Here is a 20,595-nt window from a genome sequence, read left to right on the forward strand (position 1 = left end):
CCCCAAGGAGAGTCATTTTCAGAGCTGGGAATAGAATTCAGGAGTTCCTGGCTTCCAGGTCTGTTTTCTCACCACTAGACTCTTCCTCCCTTCCCTAGAGAATTAGATCTGTTAAATGAACGTATTTGCTTTGTATCAAAAGACTATGTTTCCCAAAAAAACATTTTACAGCACTACCTGTTATACAGTTGTTGCAGTGAAATTAACAAGTTTCTTCAGTAAAAAGCATCAGGTATGTTTTAACACTTTGTAGTGCCTTCTCTATAGATACAAGGAAAGAAGGAGCTCTTTATAAGCAACCCCTCCCACCCCAACTGCCACCACCACCCCAGCTATCAGCTTTGAAACCACATAAGACCTTTCAAATGAAGCAGTTTCCTCTTAGTGATTCATGTTGACAGGGAACAATGACCATTTGCTATTCATGGATTTAAGTGCATAGAACAATCTCAAGCTCCCATTGCTAAATAAACAAAGTGTCTTTACAAATCTAGGCAGTTCTGGCAATGAACACATACAAAGTGAACAATTATGCAATTAAAAAGCAACATGAGGTGATTTCTGATAGGTGGGGGAATTTAAAACCTGAGTTACTGCTTCCAGAAAGCAGTGTCAGGACATTGGAATCAGGAAAAGCAGCACCTGATTAAATAAATAAGAAAAGATGAGAGATGTCAGTGTGGAGTCTCTGCTCAGAGAGAGCGTTGAGGGGATGGGGTACAGGAAGAACAGGAGTCTGTAGGCAAAAAAAGTTGAACAAAAAAAAAAAAAAACAACAGCCAGGCCTGGATTTTTCAAAATTAGTGGTTTTCAACAGAGTCATTCTTGCTCTCACCTCCCACTGATGGGCCTGCATCTATCATGCTTTTCTCTTCCTCCCAAGTTGTCCCAAAGGCCCACGCAACAGTCAGCCAACAGCAATCATTGTGCCCTGTGCCACTGTTACTGTCTGCTGCTCTGACCTCTCTCCCACTGATGCATCCATGGGCATGGATCAGAGGTCCTTTCTCAATCTGTATCTGAGAAGAAAGGCTCATAAAAAAATAGAGTGGCTGCAAATTGTTGGATATGGGGACATGAATAAATGATTTACATTGTGTCAATGATGTTCTCACAGTTTATTTCTTCGATTCAAACAAGACTGGGATTTCCAAACCAAAACTGGGATAGGGAGGAAGGTGAAGGGGCGCAAATGGGTATTAAGAAAAAATCACATTAATCTGTCCAAGTGGAGACAACTCAAAGCTAGCCACACTGGAGCACTGTAATAGCAAGCCCTTATCTTGAGGGTGCCCCTGTGCGCCTCAATAGGGTGTTGCAAGGTTCATTGTGCCCCCTCTTGATCACTTCTGCCCGCTGGCCAGGTCAAATTTATGTTCAGTCCCTTTCAGGGTAACAAAGGTCCAACTTTTAAGTTAATAACCACACTAGTAATTTTTATGCCTCTCTTGGGCTACTCCAAAGTTCTCTGCTTTTACCCCTATTCCTGAGCCCTGCAGAGTTTTTTCTCTGTGCTTCTTCCAATCAGAAGTTTTCCTCACTGCCTCCATTCCCTGGGGACTCTGGCCAATTCCATTAGAGATCTCCCTGTTCCTGACAGGCCCTATTTCAGAGTCCTTTCTACACTAACCCGATCTGCTTTCTGTGGGTCTCCTCCAACCTGACTTCCCCAGCTCATTCCCTGACAAGGTAACTTCTCTTGCTCCGCTCTCCTGGATCTCTTCCTTAGCATGAGTTCACAGCAGTGTTTAAGTACTCTTCTCCCTGATCCTCTGCAACTGGAGACAGTCATAATTAAGACTCCATCACATTCAGCTGGGGGATAGCTGTCTGGTCACAGGCAAGGTTGAGCCTGGCTTGCCTTAAAGGGCCAGCCAGCCAGCCATGGGCACAAACAAGAGGATTTATCTGTAACTCCTTCTGAAATAGTCATCTAGTCAATTCCCTGAAAGGAAGAGTCCTCAACTATTCACCATTCACAACTTCCAAACCATGTGTATTTTGCTTCCCAAAGTCAGCTGCTTTTTTTCTCCTGTGACTGCATCACCCTTGAATCCTTTGTTCCTCCCCCACAGAATCTTTTGCAGCCTTTTAAAAAAACCCTTTTTCCCAGTCCTCCAGCAAAATGCTGAATGGTACACCTTTTTAAACATTTACTTTACTACATTTGGACCAAAGCAGACATTTCCATTTATCACATATACATTTGATAACATTCCACATTTTAAAACTGTATCAAGAAGCATCATCTGTAGCTTCTGATTGAAATTGTAATCAAGTCTACATTCGTCGATGCTATATAGTCAGTAAACAGAATTACTGCAATTGTTTATTCTTGGTAGGTTATCTTTGCAACCAGAGAGGCTAGAAAAAAAATTCAACAAAAGAACAGTCCAGCAAGAAAGTAGCTAGATCTCCATGCTGCTTCATTCATTGGCTACTCTCACAATGACACAGGGTGTCAATTAGAGTTGCATGTAAGTGTTTTTTTGACTCTGACACATGTCTGCTTGGAAAGAAGAGATCTACTTGTTTCCCAGAGGCCAATTCTGTACCAAACTTTCAGTCACTACATTCTTAGACTGGATTCATACCTGTGACCTAGAGGTGAAAGTTCTGTACATCATTTGCAGTTTGTGCAGCCAGACAAGTCCTAATTTGCAAAGAGATATGTATGTTCCTTGTAACTGGAAACTCTTAGGATTGGCCTTGAATAATAAGCTAGCAAGGTAACAATGAACACTCTTGATATTGTAATGACATGCAATTTTCTAGAAGCTAACAAAGTATGCAGTTAAAATAATCCTACTGTCTGGGGAGTGAATGTTCTTAATGCCACAAAAGGATCCTACATTCTACTTGATAAAATTATCTATTGCCTCATACCATGGGCACTATTCTCTCAATGCTAAAAGCTGCCTATATTCTTAACTTATGGACTAAAAATACCAAGTCTGTACTGACTTAAAACAGGTACTAGTCAGGAATACTTTATCATCATATACATATATTTTTTGATTTACCTGATTTGGTCTGAATCCATTTTGAAAACAATGAGCCAGATCAACTTAAATGGATTTATTTATTTTGCAAAAAGCATTTTTGACTGTTGTTCAAACTTCACTGTCCAATAACTTTTAGGTTCATTTTCCAAACGGTGCTTTCATTTGACAGTTTTCTGATTTCACACCTCAATGTTTTTGGTGCCAGGTTTTTTTGTATTAGCACCGAGAGCAGAATGCTGCTGCTAGGATACTGTCTGACAGCAGATGGAGTGAGCACAGCGTCACTTAAAGCTCAGCTACTTAATGATTGCTAATCAGATTCTGCATTAGCTTCCACTTGCTCCTATTGACCTGTAAAGCCTTTGGGAAGCTCAGTCCAAACCACCTCTGTCACTTCCTGACACCCCCCAAGCACAATTCTGAGGGCACCGGACTGTGGCCTGCTGCTTGTCTCCTAGTAGCATCTCAAGAAGCTGTTCACCCATTGTTTCAGCCACTGAGCGCCTTCTCCATGGCATTCCTTGCCATGATGTCAGGGATTCTGCTGTTCATTAAACCAGAAACATATTTGCCCTTTGCCTTTAGTCATTAGTTTGGTGTTGCAGTCTGTTAAAGTACCGCACACGTTTTTTTTTTTGGTGAAGCAAAAAATCCGATAGACACAATAATGCAATAGACCTTGAAGATGTTGTTATTAAAGCCGTGCACAAACAGGTGATGGCATTAATAATGATATGGCAGGTGTTAATTTAAAGAAGCCAAGGATCATGACTACAGTTATGTGCATTGACTGGCAACGAGAATTGCTAATTCACTGCTCCTTGATTTGCAGTGCTGTAGTTTGGGCCTAACCAAAGTAAATGTTGATAAACTGATGTTCTTTTAGGTTGAGTCAGCTGAGCAGGTTAGACATTCCTTTACCACATAGTCAACAGGCTCTCCATGGTATGAATTCAATTTTTAATTTTTCCTTCATAACTTTGATACCATTGGTTTCAATAAGTTGCTTGGCAGCATGCAACACAGACCTCATTTATTATGATTCTAGAGCCACCTTAACAACTTGTTAGAAGCCCAAAAAGTGCATGTAGCTTGCATAATAGGGGCACATTGTATGCATCCACCCACACCATACAGGTCTGAAAATTCCAGGAGAATCTAAGTTTCACTTAGACAGTTTTTAAAGAATAGTAGAATGGACCTATATTAGCCAACTAGTATCTCTTTGTTTTTGGTATACCCTTTCAGTATGAAAGATGCTAGATCAGTAATACTCAACCTGAGATTTTAGAGCAGTGTGCAGCTCTTGTAGAATTACAGATTTCTTTTGTGCTTCTCAGGCATATGAGTGGAGCACCAATCACAGGAATGCTCACCACACTGGTACATCAGGCAAAGTGGTTAGTTCTAAGCAAACAGACAGGATTTGTTAGTATCCTTCCCTGTTGCCCTCAGTATCCGGGAAAAAAGGATACAAAGAGGGAAAAGAGAATAGATATTACATCAAATGGAATTACAGATTCATGAGATAATCAGGTTTCAGAGTAGCAGCCATGTTAGTCTGTATTCGCAAAAAGAAAAGGAGTACTTGTGGCACCTTAGAGACTAACAAATTTATTAGAGCATAAGCTTTCGTGAGCTACAGCTCACTTCATCGGATGCATTTGGTGGAAAATGCATCCGATGAAGTGAGCTGTAGCTCACGGAAGCTTATGCTCTAATAAATTTGTTAGTCTCTAAGGTGCCACAAGTACTCCTTTTCTTTTTATGAGATAATCATGGAGTGATGTTCTGACATGGCACCAATATTTGATGACACTAAGTTGCAATGGGGCATCTTCATGAGATGAGCACTAAAATATGATGTCAGAATTATCTTTCTGCAGTTAATGTAAAATTTCAAAGGGATATATATGCTTTTATTTTATAAACTTCAAATTTTAAGATGATTCATGCTTAAATTATATTTCATGTCCTCATGCCTTATGAGCACGATACTAGGCAAAACCCATCATCAGTGTGGCATGCTCATGTGTTGACTGAGATGAGAGGGTAGGAGATCCTGCATGTGGGCAATCTGTGTATATGCCACAACAAGAAGGCCTCACTGGAGTGTACAAAGCCAGTTGTCTGGTATTGCTCTTGCTATGGCCAACAATGCAAGAATAGTCACCAATAGGTGGAAAAGGAAAAGTCAGTGAGAATTTTGCCTGAGTAAGGACTGAGTAAAAACCACATCAGGACTCCAGGATTTTCCCCTACAATGTAACGTTTAAAGCAAATGAAATACTGATTTTCCTTCAAAGCAGCAAATATAGCAAAATTCACATTACAGCAAAGTTTTCCAGTAGCCTGCAGTGTCCTGTTACTTGACTTGATGAAGAAATGAGCTCTACAGCACTTCAGGGTTTACTATCATGGTTGTATGTCCAATGTTTAGTGCAGATGTAGAAATTTTGTAACTTGCTTTTAAAGGTGATGCTAAGTAAATTTGACAGTCACATAGACAGGTACCCTGTGTTTATCATAATGCAGTCATTCAGTGAATCAGCAGAGAAACAGCTGGTGGATGCTTGTGGAACCTAGACAGAAATCCCTAGGGATTGAAAGTGACACAATGCCACTCCAGTTTCAGTCTCTTTGTGTATACAGCAGGCTCACATGTACTCTATGCAGAGTGTATAACTATGCTTTCCTGGATTATTATAGATCATTGCTCTTACTGGGTGAAAGGATACCACCACCTTTTGCCTAGGACTTTTGCTATTTGAAATTAATTGCTCATCTCCTCCTGCCTCTTTTGTGTGTGTGTTTGGGGGGGGGGGAGGGAGGAGGTTTGGGGTCTGGGGGTGTGTGTGGAAGAGGATTGAACCATACCATTATTAGTTTGGAATGCCACATTCAGTTCTAGGCCCCTATCTCAGAAAGATGATAACAAACTGGAGGGAGTTCAGGGAAGAGCAACTAAAATGGTGAGGGGCTGGAGGAACTGACCTATGAGAAAAGATGAAATGAGTGAATGCAGCATATCTTTGCCAGGAGATAGCTGGGAGTGTGGGGAAGGGACTTCGATCACAAATATTTAAAGTATATAATTAAATACTAAGGATAAAGAAATGAATTAATCAGGCTTATACAAAGGAGTATAGCTAGAAGAAATTGAATGCAATTAAGGCAGAGAAAATATAAGCTGAGTATCACAGATGACTTCCTGATAATGAAATTTAGAACTAGGCAGAAAATGTATATGTAGGGAGAATCCTATACTGGCACAGGGAATGGCGGTGACTACAGATAGGTCTGTTCAATCTGCAATTAGATTATTAACTTTTTAATTTGTCTGGTGATACAGTTTATAAACAACAATTACTGTATTCTGTGAACCTGCAGCCTATAGGTGGCAAGCCCCCATAACCAATTACTAAGCCCATATGCCAGCCAACAGAGCCTAAAACACTCTTCAATGACTACTGGCCTCTCTCCTGTTCACAGCTGAGTCTTATTTAAATAGCTCTAGGAAAGATTATCTCTTACCAGTCCTGACTTTACATGTCAGTTTATCTCAGTTAAAAAAGGCAAAATGAAAAGGGCCGTGTTACAAAATGCTCTATTTAAATTCACTAGCCGCCCCCGTGATCTGGGTAAAGGCAAGATGGGAGATTCCCCCACCAATCTCCTAGCAAGTTTTTAGAAAAGCATTTTTCTATCAGAGATGAAAAAAATAGAATTCTGCCATCATATGTCCATTAAAACGGAACCAGAATTCATTATGTTGAAGTCTGAAACAACAGAGATAACACAGTCTCCAATTCAATTTCTCCTAAGGTAATACTGTAAATCTGATTAATCGTTCACCTTTAGATGGGAGATCAGTTACTATATTAAAAGAGAATGCTTTACTGCAACAAGATTATAATTCAGTTTTACAAGACTTCCAGTGTCTAGAAAAAGAGTTTCACCTATGGTACAAAATAACATATGACAGATGAGTCATAGGGAAGAAAAGAAAATTAGGAGACACCAAGCTCCTCCGTGAAAGTGCAGCTAACAAGAAGAAATGTCAGCTTCCCAAAAAATTAAAGTTATTCATATTAATTACAGCACATAACAAGTCTGATGGTAGTTGTATTTTCTACCATTTTTTCCAGGAGAAGAGAACCTCTATTGTCCTGAATACATCCCACTCCCTCTGGCTTTATACCTCCTTTAAGGCCACAAATATCTGTTGAAAGACAATTGGAAAGGGCTCTTTTCAGAGCCCTCTGACATCACTGCAACCCAAAACAACACAACATATTGGGATAGCCCAATGACTATTTTTATGTTTGACTGACTACGTATCCCAGGGCTGGAGAAAAAGTGAGCAAGAGGCATGATGTTCACATCCGCAAAGCATTCATAGGTCTATCTGTAAGTTGGTAGACATTTTTCATACACAAAAAAAGTTAAAATCATATACTGGATCTTTGGGAAACCACAGGCACAGAATTTTCAAGGAACACAAAGACAGTCCATTGCTGTACTAAGGTTGTTAGGTTCAGAAAGAACATAGAGCAATACAAAATGGCACAAGAGGAAGGGTAAAGAGCAGAAAACAACTTCTGTGCTTTCCCTGTTTAGCACTTAGAATTAGCCATCTCTGGTAAATGGTTTTCAGAAGCAATTTATCACGCTTCTTTTATGCAAAAGAGAGATAATTAAGATTTCCTGCACAGACTCACTCAGCTAATGCCTAGTGTATTTGTTATTTCTCTCTCTCGGTCGTCTTTGTCTGAGCAAATGTAAAATTAAACAAAACAAAAAACCCTTTTTATCATTGTCTTATCTATAAAGATATCAATATTTTTTCATTACCTCTGTTACAATGTGTCATTTTCTTAAGAGTGAAAATACTATCATTGCTACAGTTTGAAGGAAAACAGAAAGCAGCAATTCTGCAGGCAATCCGGGAAACTGGGATCATGGACAATTTTGGTGGTGGGAGAGAGAAACTTTTTAGATAAGGTCACACATTTTTATCAGCTTCAGAAATTAGTGTTTTCTTAATCAATCTAGTAGGATGATCATGTTAATTTGCCCCTTACAAGGCATTAATTGTAAAGTTTGTTTTGTGGGACCCCTTTAATTTTAGCTATCAAATACACAAATTCATTGGTTTCCTCTGTGGAAGACCTTGTTCCCCAGTAGTTATTTTTTCCCCCCAGAGACTCCTTCATTTTTTAAGATGCTTCTGAAAAATAATGAAGCAATTTTTGGTTTACGTTGAAAAAGTGTATGATTTATTTACCTGCTGTAAACGAGGCAGACCATATTATTGATCTCTTTGTCCAATTGGTATCTCCGAAAGTCCTCCCAGGCATCTTTAACTGCTGTAATAAGCATTATAACGCAAATCGGGATCACAGAAACTGCTGGTTGAAAAGCATTTACCACTGGCACAAAGTTCAATGCTGCAATGGCCACAAAATATAAGTTGGCAAAGCGGTGAAACTGTTCAAAGATATTCTTTGGGATGAAGGATAGGAAAGTGTATTTGGTGGTCTTGATTTTATTACAGTCGTAATGTCTGTTTGGGTTCTCTTTCCACTTGCAGCTTGCAAAGGGCAAGTTGGATACGACCACCCATTTATTTTCATTTTTCTTCTTTCTTTTCTTTCCTTTTCCTCTCTTCTCTGACTCCTCATTTTGTGTACCAGAATCTGAAGCAGCATGTTGGCAGCAAGCTTTCTTGAAAAAAAATGTTTCCCTTATGATCTTCATAGAACAGCAGCCTAGAGCATATTTCCTGGACATCTTACCTCCCCTTTAAAAATGTCATTTCAAGTAATAATAAAGATAAGGTACAGTGGTTTAAATAATCCAGAAGAATGCAAATCAGTGGAATGAGGATTTGCGTTTCCCTGAAACGACTGCTGTCTTTCACTTGATGGAAAGCTACACCTGTTGGAATACAGACGTCACAGGAATAGGTAGTATCCTCCTAGAAACCAGTTCTGCCACTGTCAGACAGGATGACTCTGGGTCCTAAAGTCTCCCCTGTTGCAAGTCACTGATGACAAAAGCACTCCTGAAATGTGCTGTTATTTGTGTTACTATACTTCCTGAAGCTTGTGCCAGGCAAATCTTCTTTCTGCAAATTATTATAGTGGGTGGATAATTTTGAAGTCATGCCCAGTCCTCTTCTTGAGGCATTTCTAAAACACTCTTTTTGAAGTTGTTAGAAGCTAAAACTATTGCTAGTAAGTTAGTTCAAAGGGGAAGCCCTGATCTCACTGAAGTCAATGGAAAGCTGCAATTGACTTAAATAGTGCCTGGACTTCATCTCCTAATACTATCTCTATCTGCCATTTGCTTTTGTCTCTGCAGAACCAAGTTTAAGAGAGAAAAAAAACCCCTTGACCAAAGGACCACACAATGTAATCATCCTCTTTTAATACAAGTTTACCCCCTTGTCATGTAGTCCCATCAGCTGTGGCAAGCTAAGAAGGGTCTAGTCAGGACACTTAGACAAGAGACCTCTGATGCTGTAAGAAGTATTGCTGGTAATTAAGAAGGTAGTAGAAGCCATTCTCTTCCCTCTGAATCAGTACTGGCAAATGCCCCAGAACAAATGTAAAGGGTATCATACTTCTGGAGGTGCGGTCATTCACATGAAACTTGGAGGGACTGGCCACCTTTGGTTATTGGAGATCTGATGGCAAAGATGAAGTGTTAACACTTATGTCCTGGTCACATTCCAGTCAACCTATGAAATTTCCCGCTCTGGTTTCAGTTGGATAAAATATTCTTCCCTTCATGTTGCCAATGAGCAGTGTTATGCTATGCTGTTAAGCAGCTGCAATGTTCTGTTCCAGAGTTGGCTGCATTTCCATGGTGGGTGAAGGATCCTCACCATCCCTAAAGATCCTTTACCTACTGAGAAGGAGTGTTGAGCCTTAATTATTTGGTATTGGTAAAGTGGTTGGAAAACTTTAAGAGAAAAATGCTATAGGTTATTGACATCAGTCTGAGCTAAAATTATTTCCCTAGCTTTTTCCCATTAATATAAATAGGAATGAGTCCCTATATAAAAATCTTTCCAAATTTGTTAATTTCACTTATTGTGATCAAATGGGGAAAATATTGCAAAATAATGTGGTTAAATTGCACATATATGTAATGTAACATAAAAACAAATGTAATGTAATGTAAATACAAATAATGTAATGTAAAAACAAACAGTCATTGTTTCATTCCACTTACTCATCATATGCTTTGGTTTTAGAGGAGTTTATCGCCTTATCAAATCTGTATCTCCTGCAGTCTTCAGTGCCATCCTTAACCAGGATTACTAGCAGCACCACACCCAAAGGTAGCATCGTGATCTCCCTATGGAAAACTTCCACTTGTGGGAACCAGTTTAGGATGACCAGGAAGAAGAAATAGAGATTAGCCAACCTGAGAAGGTCAAAAACAAATAACAATAGCCAGAAATTAAAGATTCACTGATTCACATCACTGTTTGTAGGTCAAAACAGCTCTCTCTCTCTCTCTCTCTCTCTCACACACACACACACTTACTTCTCCTTCCCCTCCTTCTCCCTTCCTTCCGCAGTAAAGGACAGAATATTTCCTGACTACATTGTGATGTCTCCATTCCTTATGAGGATTCCATAGGAGATATATTTTCATAACATTAAAAAGAATTTCATTTAATTTGTGTGTTATACCACTGTTTAAATCCAGAAATCTAAAAACTGTTTACCTCATGACGTCCCTCACATCCAGGTTCCCATATTTGCATTCATTTGTCATTCAAGGATTGCCAACTTTAAAAAGCAACAAAGTATTTAAAACTCATATTCAGAAATGTATGGGATTGTTTTACAAGCAACAGACTAGGCCCTCTATGAATTTACAGACATAAGGTAAACAAAAAGATAGGCCAAACCATGGGATGACAGAACCTGGCACCATATTACAGAATGTTTATTTCAAAGTGAAAGATGGATGGGCAAATTTCATCTGTCGTGATCAGAATAGCATTTCCCACTGGCTGCCTTTGGCAGGATTCTTTATGCCAAGGTCACTAGTCCTACAACCAGTAGTTAATGGGAAAGACTGAGCCACACAAACAACTCAGCTCTGACCACCCTTTATGGACAAGTTCTATATAACTCAATATCGATGACATCAATGTGCTTATGTAAAAATTAACATAATTTTATAAAATTACTCTAAAATCCTATAGAATCTAAGAGAATAATTTGCTTTCAGCATGCTGTTTTGAGCCTTTTGTGTAATTCTAAATCAGAGATATTAATTCTCTTATAGGATTATTCAAAAACCTATAGAAACTTTACACATTTTTATCAAAGATCACTTATGATGGGACAGATCTTAAAGCTGATCAATCATTTCCTTACTTTTGGCAAATGTATACCTGTGAAACTGTTCAAAGAGGTTTCGAGGCAAAAAGGAGAGCAAGGTGTATTTCGTGGTCTGTATCCCATTTCCAGAATAAAACCTAGAAACCTTCTCCCAATCTTTTTGAAGTTTCTTATTGTTGGGAAACACAATCCTCCATTTGTTCAAGTTGTATCTCAGCCTCTTTCTGACTGAAGACAACAGAGGTGTTGATTCCGATTGAGTCCAGGCGGAACCTTCGGCAGCCAGCCGCTGACAACGATACAAAGCTGAGTCCACTGACAAAGCCATCCACAGTCGCAAGGTACAGCTGAAAGAGAAATGCATTACAAGGACTGAAAACCAATTCCATTATGGTAACAAATTCACTTTGTGTCTTGCCAGTGATGGTTTTAAAGCAGCAATTCAGCATATTACCTGTTCAGCTTCATGCTCAGTGCTTTCTGTACAGAAGTTAACTAGTACAACAAAAATATTTAATATGGAAAAAATCCATTTCTAACTCTATAAGAAAAATGCTTTATGAACTGTGTGTTCTAACTGAGAGTTAATGCAAATAAGGCAGATTCAAGCTGATTGTTCACAATTTAACTTCCAAGTCTATATCATTTTCTTTAATCAAACTGCCACAACCAAAGCTGTTTGGTAGTTTTTCTTTGACATGGTTTTTCTGTTCATGTTCTTTTACAAAGGTGATTGGCTCAGGTGCTGAATCTTAAAGGCATGCACAAAGACTATGATGAGAATGAACTGCAAGGTCATTTTAAACTCATTTGCATTCACAAAAGGAAAAACATTCTTTAATCTCCATAGAAATCTGATTCAAATGCAGAATTCAACAAGGAAAAATGGGCATTTTACTGGTTGGACAGATTTAGCAACTTGTAAATACATGTCCTTATACAATGTAACAGTATAGCTAGAAACACAATCATACAGTAAGACCCTAATCCTGTTTCCACTAGCACAACCTTCTCCTTGGCCTGCCAACTTGATGTGGTGGAGAAGCTTGCATATACTTAAGACCCTAAGAGTGATGCCGTCTGGAGTCCTGTACTCCTGGTAGGGTCACCCATGGCGGTAAGGTCGAAGGTGAGATACCAGACAACATGCAGCCCAGCACAATGCAACCCAGTATAAGACCTCAACAACAGAACAGGTGGCTGAAGCAGGATCACCTCTCAATGGCTATGAAGGTGGACAAAGACTGCAACAGAGGAGAAACCCCCAGTTCTTGGACCTCCTTGCCACCGGACATCAGTGCCTTTTCCGCCAAGATTTGTGTGGCTGCTGGTGAGTATCAGCTCCCCCATACTAAACTACTCATGCACAGGCTTCTTTCACAGGAGAACTTTTTCCTCACCCCTACCCATAGAAGTCCTGCAGCACTGGGCAAGTCCCACACATACTGGGAGACAGCAGCCTAAGATAGGGATAACTGGTGAAGACTTTTGAGGAAAATCGCTTTGCCCAGATTGCAGAAAAATGCCAGAAAAGAAAGGAAAGACAACTGTCACGCAGCAATCACGGCCCAATCCTGTCTTCCAACACCACCTGCAATGTTTGCCAACGATCCTGTGGCTCAAGAATTGGACTCCTCGGTCTCCAAAGGACCCATGAAAAATAAAATCTGTGAAAGAGATAGTTTTCGACCTTGAGGGATTGCTGACAAATAGCACAACTCTAATTGACTTCAAAGGTACGGCACTGGGCTCTATACCATCATGCCCAATTCAAACCACAGTAAAATGCATGAGTGTAGGTGGTGGAGGGAGACACAAAACAAATGGTATGGCACAAACAAGAAAAAGGATAAAGCCTTGTTTATATTCAAAACTGCACTGGTTTAACTTAGTTGTGATTTGAAACCAATTTACTTAAACTAGCAGAACACACAATATGGACAATCTTAATCTTATTTAAATTATTTTAATATTGATTTAGTTTAATTCAGTAAAGAATCTGCTTGTTAGATATCAACCTCGTTTAAATAGGATTAAGAGTATCCACATTATGTTTTGTACCAGTTCAAGTAAATTAGTTTTTATACCAATTTAAAATTTGACCAATGCACATTTAATATAGACAAATTCTCAGTTTCCCTACACTCACAAAGCTACTGCCTATGCTGCCCCCTTCCAAATCCCCTTTTCTTTTAAAAATTGTGAACAGCCACACATTCTTCTCAGGAAGAGCCATATACAAAATATTTATATTTTAAAAATTATTTTCAAAGATGTATATGACTGAGTCGTAAGGAGGAAAAATAACATACTGTGACAGTTTATGCCATGTGTTACACTGATATAGTGCTTATAGGCATGCAGTTACAGTAATGTAATGCAAGTCATACCTATGCGCTACTATTTATTAAATACTTAAAAACATAGTTAATGAAGAGTTAAGATTGCCCAGTGGTGTCTTGTGCCATTGCAGAATGTGGAGTGGCTAACTTGAATCTCTGAAAACCTATTTATTTCAATGTGGCTGATCATGGAGTGAGATTCTGCTCAACATAAGTAAATATGAAAGAATCGGGCTCTTAGTTATTCACTGATTTTTTATATTCTATCTGACTCCAACAAAATTACATATACACTTAGACTAACCTATCAGAACCCCAAATTATTAATACTCCTAGTTCTCCACCGAGTTAAAATAAAAGTAGGTAAATAAAAGCAGAGTTCATTTACAGAATCAGGTATTTAAAGTAGAAAATATATATTAAAACAGAGCATCTCCTCCAACCAATGCAAGTTTGTTTGCCAGTTCTCTGGTCAGTCTAGTTTTAAATGTTTAAAATAATGTCTTCTACCACTTCTTTTGGGAGACTATTCCACGGCCTTACAGATCTCACAACTGTGAAGTTTTACTTGACATTCAGGCTGATTTCTTTTCTTATTATCATTCTATTTCATTAAAACAAATTCATGAAAGAATAAACTCACCCTATTTAGTTTGATTTCAGTTTAGGAAGCAACTTTCTCATCATGCTTCCTTTGTACTGAGGTTGTGAATAGTGCTGTATATATGGAAAAGCTGAATAGTGCTGTATATATGGAAAAGCTGACTGGTGCCAACATACAATTAACTGAGTCACAGGAGATGTCAAAATGTCATAATACAAACTCTGCAAAAGGACAACGGCTATACAATGAAAAAATTATATTGATGGATATATAATCAAAGCAGAAGTTAGTGATTTCCTTGTCACAAGAATGAAATTGTAGGAAAAAACAAAGCTGCAGAAAGTAACCGATATATTTTGGGATCATTAATAATAAAGATGAACCTGACTTGGCACCTCAGTTCGGAGATGACTAGGGGAAAGGAAGGAAGATTTCAGAGACATCACAGAGACATTATTTTGTAAATTCAGTATCACCTTACATCAGCCAATGGGTATCCAGGATCTCGCAAGCGTACTAACTGCATTTTGGTGTGTCACCTGGGTCACTTTAGGAAGGACAGGGAATTCATTTCAAACATTTACTTCTCAGTAAAAGCATACTAGCAGTTCTCACAGGATTTCTCTCTCTCCTTTAAAAGGCTAAGGTATAAAGCTAAAAGAAGCAGAGAATGCCATCTTTGCAAACCCACAAATATAGTGAACACATTATTTATAGCTCTATATTATGCATACATTGGTGATGGGGTGTGTGTGCTATATCTGATTAAAGTAAAGAGCAGATCTTTTCAACATATGATTACCAGAACAACTGAGCATCTCCCACCTTGAAGGCGATGCTTTTGTACCACCAGAGGCACCCCTAAAGAAAAGAAGGGAAGATGCAAAGAGAGCGGCGAGTTATTTTTCCAGATGCTGTGATGTCACTTGGGATTTGCCTGCTAAATTACGCCAGTGTTAGGGTTACAGCATGTGTCGATTCCTATCCCAACACAAGAAAACAATTATGCTTTCTCAATGCTCACCAGCTCATCAGAAATTTAAAATATTTGATTGCTGTTAAAAGGCAATCAGCAGGCCTTAGCGGTGTGCTTTAAGGCCAGGTATAGTCACAGTCTGTCTCTGAGCAGGGAGAAGCTAGAAATGCTGGAGAGGCACATGTTCAGGCATGCGTGCAGGGAATGCCTTCCTCATGTTTGATTAGCCCCCTGGCTAATCAAGAGGTAGAGCAGATGAACTTCACAGGAAAGGCTTTTGGCAGTGCCTCCTCTCAGCTCTCAGACTTGGATTGCTGAGGACAAATGGATAATAAAGTGCATGAGGGAGAAATTTGGAAAGAAGCAGAAGTTTGGATGATCTCTGCCAATGCACAATTGTCCTTGTAGAGTACACTTGTCTTAAACTTTCTGTCCAGTCTTTTTAGAAGTCCCAGCTGACTGAGGTTTCCACCTCTTCCCTGTGGAGTTCTAGTCTACGCCTTAATAAATCTCACAATCAGGAACCTGAAGTTTCCCCTTATTTCAATTTATTGTTCTTAGCTGAACCTCCAGGAATCTCTCAATGAACCGGACTGTGAAGCTCTTACTTATATTGATGAGCAGTTACTACTACACATAGTCTCACTGGAACTAAGAGCTCAGAAATATGAGAAAGAGGTTCACAAACTAGCCCAATTCCTCTCCCTCCTTTGTGTAGATACCCTTCAAATATTAAACTGTACCTATATCATTACCGTAATTATCTAGCCAAACTTCACATATTGAGCTCTCAACCTTCCCAGCCCCCCATCATTTTTATTACTCTTTTCAGATCTTCCTTAGGAATTCTTAGGACCCCGGAAAGGGTGTGAATAGCCAGAGTGTGTATAGACAGTTATTTATTCAGGTACAGAAGGTCAAGAATTGAAGCTGAGAAGGAGAAGCAATATGGAAGCAATTTAAGTAGCATCTGATTACATCAAAGTGAATTGAAATAAAGCACAGAGTGGCATAATCAGAACTAGAAGCCCAGATGTACAAACTGATTCATTACAAAGCTGATGTGATTTCTGGGAAGGAAAAGGAAAGGGATGCACATAATACACAGTTTTGCAGAATGAGAGGCACATGATGCTGGTTTAGGAGGCCCAGACATTATGGTTATTTCACATGCCTCAGTTACAATCTCTTGTTTTGTGTGTGTATACACACACCCACACCCACACCCACAAAATAGCTGCCCACAGATGTCTGAAAGATATTTCACTTTCTTTAGGTTTTAGAGTAGCAGCCATGTTAGTCTGTGTCCACAAAAAGAAAAGGAGGACTTGTGGCACCTTAGAGACTAACAAATTTATTTGAGCTTAAGCTTTCATGAGCTACAGCTCACTTCATTGGATGCATTCAATGGAAAATACAGTGGGGAGATTTAGACAGCTATGGAAAGATTTACATATGAGAAAATTTACAAGAGATACTTTACCTGACAAGACAATGGAATAAGAAGCCAGTCTACAAACAAAAGTGATAAAATTCTCAATCAACAGGAAAGATTTTGAAAAATCTGAACTTCTTTGCAATATAAGGAGAACTAACATCATGCTATTTCTTCAGAGATTGGCAATAAGCTTTGGGGTGCAATTTGCTAGCATTTATTATTTAAAAGCCGGGCATTTCAGAGTGGCTTCAAGTTTACCTCAAGCATGTCAATGCACAACAAACTATTCAAAGAGAATCACATTAAGCAGATTTCTCCTTGCCATTTTCACATAGATTAAACTACGCAACATCTTATTAACTTCAAAAGTGTGTTCCATGCTATTATTGGAAAGGAATAAATTTTTTTGCCTAAAGGTTTCATAATACTACTGTAGAAAAGACATTGGTTGTGAAATACTATTGACTATACTGTCACAGTAAGGGATTTTACAAATGGCTCAAAACCAACAGTAATGTATTTACTGCAATAAGATGCCATGAAATACAACTCATAAAGCCCAAGGCTGCCATTCCTGAACCCATTATTTTAAAAGACTCATTTATTTTACTCTCATTTTATTTGTGAGGAGAATTGTCACCACTGTTAAGACTAACGCTACAGATTCACTATATTTGCCTTGGACATCTCATCCAGAAATGAAATATGCTCAAGCCCTACACCTTGTTAGAATCTCCTAGATAATCCTCACTGTGTTTTAAGGCATGTGTTCTCAAAAACCGAAGTAGAATTAATGCATGATCCTTGAGATTCAAGTACCTCCAGTCTGAGAAGGGTTCTGAACACCTTCAGAAACTAAAGAGACCCAAGATTAAGATGTACTCATTTTAGTGGAGGGAACCGGTCAGGTGCCATGATGGAGCAGAAGCTTGCTGGCATGTTGGCTAGTCATGGGGTGGAAGGGATGCTGTTCAAATTCTCTAAGTAGAGGTTTGGCTCAAATGGTTCAATATATCATATCAATGTATGAGTCACTGGGTGCTTGTCTGTACCAAGCCTTTTAAGGTGTGCCCAAGCCTCATCTCTGTATCATGTTCTGCATGTCCAATCCTTCAAGACTTTACCTAGGCATTTATTTAAAGCACATAATATAGACTTTCATGGTGACAACTTAATCTTATGTGAGAAATAAACCATGATTGGGATAGGCCACTAGAATCTGAACAGCATATCCAACAAGTATATCAATAAAATAGGGCATTTATATACTTACCCCACATATCATAGCCTATTTGTCAGAACTGCAATCACAAACCCAGCACGGTCCATTTGTAGAATACTGTCCTTTATTGTGAAAGGCATGCTGCAACTCCCTGATGCCAAATTCTTCCCCTTCCCTCCCTCACCACCCCCAAAATAATGGGGAAATTCTCTCTTGGTTCTTTACTTCTACAGGAATTTACAGTTCCTCATACATGGTCGGTATGACTACCAGACCGCCTATGATCTTGCAGTTTTCTCCCTAACTGCCACAAATGAGAACCCCCTTCCCAGTCTTCCTTATATTACATAGACAGTTAGCATTAAGAGACCGACGCCTACTAGGGTTGCCAACTCTGACTGAAGCTATTCAGGGAGATTTTTCCCCTTCCAACATGAAAATGTCATTTTCTTAAAATATCTTATTAAAATCTACTGGATTGCTTTCAACAGTGACTGGGAGATGGATGTTTATTCCAGGCCAATCCAGGAGCGTTGGCAACCCTAACGCCTACAAGCCCTTATCAAGGAACGAGGCCCTGTTGTGCTAGATGCTGTCCCTGCTTGAGAGATTATAATCCCGGTTTATAACAATACGTAACAGTTGGGTGTAAGAGACAAAGGAGGGGAAAGTCGGAAAATAAGGTATCAGTAAAACAAGCATGCTTTTCTATAGTGTCATTTTGTCATCAGCCTAGCCATTGCCAAAGGGCAGCATTTAGCAAATGTATTATGCCTTGATTTATATTATACTTTCCCTGGTTTTATATCTTTCTATTGCTAGTGTCTGTGTGACCAAAGGTTTGCAGCATCATGTCCTTGTATTCTGTTCATAAGAGGGATAAGCCCAAATTCTGGAAAATATCCTATACACAGATATGTATGTAAAAACAGACAGACACTATCAATACAAAGGTAAAAAATGAGGGGCAACATTTTCAAAAGTTCCTAAATTACTTAGGAGCCTACACCAATGGAATGCAGGTGCTTTTGAAAATTTTACTCCAGGGAAAAAGCTCAGACAGAATGGAAGTTTTAAATGTAACATCTTAACATAAACAATTGCAGTTAGGACCTTTCAGAGGGATGTGTGCATTAATCAAACATTACTAAGAAAAAGGTAATTTTTCTTTCCAAACTATTACCTTACATTTCCATGTTGAAAGAACCTATAAACCTACCTATAAACTAAGAGAACACACACTCACTCTCCCTGAAACACTTAATTCCAATTTTTTCAAGTTTTCTCTCGCAGTTTCTGACTGAAAACAGCAGCAATTATTCTTTGTGTTGTCTTATATGAAAGATGTGGCACCCATTCAAGTGAATCATTTCCAGGATGGTTTGGTGAGGGAAATAAACATCACTGAAAGAAAAGGAGTACTTGTGGCACCTTAGAGACTAACAAATTTATTAGAGCATAAGCTTTCGTGAGCTACAGCTCACTTCCGAAAGCTTATGCTCTAATAAATTTGTTAGTCTCTAAGGTGCCACAAGTACTCCTTTTCTTTTTGCGAATACAGACTAACACGGCTGCTACTCTGAAACATCACTGAGTGAGCAGAGCACTACAAAAGGCTGAACTACACTGCTTTTAATCTGCATTGCAATTATCTGCTAGGAGCAGCCTGATTTTTTTTTTGCTATGCTATATAAAGCCTCCTGTAATCAGGATCCAGTCAAACCAATCCTGAAAAAAATATTTGGCTAGTGAAGGCTGATGAATATATTGAATGGGGTGAGAAAGGGAGGCTATTGTAGTTCATTAGCAGCCTATAAAATGCTGTCTGGAATTATGTTACACTATACTGAAGAAATAATGCATGGGTGGCATCAACAAGAATTAAAAACAGGTCCTAAAGAAATGATTATCCAAAAATGCTAGCCATTGCAGGCTGCCCTGTCATTCAGTGAACAGAAATGAATTATGGATTAAAATGTATATAATGTTTCTTTTTGCAGGATAAATAGAAAAGAGCTTTACATAAATCTAGTGCGTCATTAGACTACAGTGTATTGCTATTCTATTATTATTCTATTAGATTAACACAGGCTTTTCATGCAGTGACTAGATTTTGTTTCCTTGTGGGAGAAATCTATCCTGAAATCTTGCAACAATGGGTTAATTATAACACTTTTTCCAAAGCAGAGAAAAGATTTTAGTGCGTGACAGAATTTTTCTTCAGCTTCAGCAGCATGTTCAGAGAATTTGATTTTGCAAAAGGCTACAGCTGCATTATTAAGACTTGCTCCAAATAGATGTGCTCTGAGCAGATGCCAACACACAGGTCATGAAGACAACTATGATTATCAAATGGCTTTTTCTCAAGTAGGATGCTGTCAGTCTGAATGTAGTAATACTGGATGCTTGGTTTAGCTCATTTTTATGGAAGAAGTCAGATACTGCACAAAGGAAAGCATTCTGCCTTGCTGCCAATATTATTTGCTTGTCCATATGCAGAATTACGCAGAAATTAACTATCTTTTTGTAGCCCTTCTTGCACTGTGACTATCAATTTGCCCTTCTCAGATAGAGCAAAGGATAAGTAAATAAATCCTAGCCATACATTTGTCGGTGTAAGAAAATTCTGAGCATAGCCT

The 20,595-nt window shown here is 38.8% G+C and overlaps 1 protein-coding gene across 1 annotated transcript in view; it reads right to left on the reverse strand.

Moving 5' to 3' along the window:
• ATP10B (ATPase phospholipid transporting 10B (putative)) overlaps window positions 1-20,595 on the reverse strand; it is a 264,174-nt gene that overhangs the window by 80,588 nt on the left and 162,991 nt on the right. Inside the window, exons 2-3 of the mRNA XM_043490568.1 lie at window positions 11,428-11,721; window positions 10,248-10,442 (exon numbers count right to left, since the gene is read on the reverse strand). Coding sequence (XP_043346503.1) covers window positions 10,248-10,442; window positions 11,428-11,702 — 470 coding nt within the window. The 5' untranslated portion in view covers window positions 11,703-11,721. The remainder of the gene's footprint in view (window positions 1-10,247; window positions 10,443-11,427; window positions 11,722-20,595) is intronic.

This window comes from Dermochelys coriacea, chromosome 8 (assembly GCF_009764565.3).
Source record: "Dermochelys coriacea isolate rDerCor1 chromosome 8, rDerCor1.pri.v4, whole genome shotgun sequence".
NCBI classification, from domain to species: Eukaryota; Metazoa; Chordata; order Testudines; family Dermochelyidae; genus Dermochelys; species Dermochelys coriacea.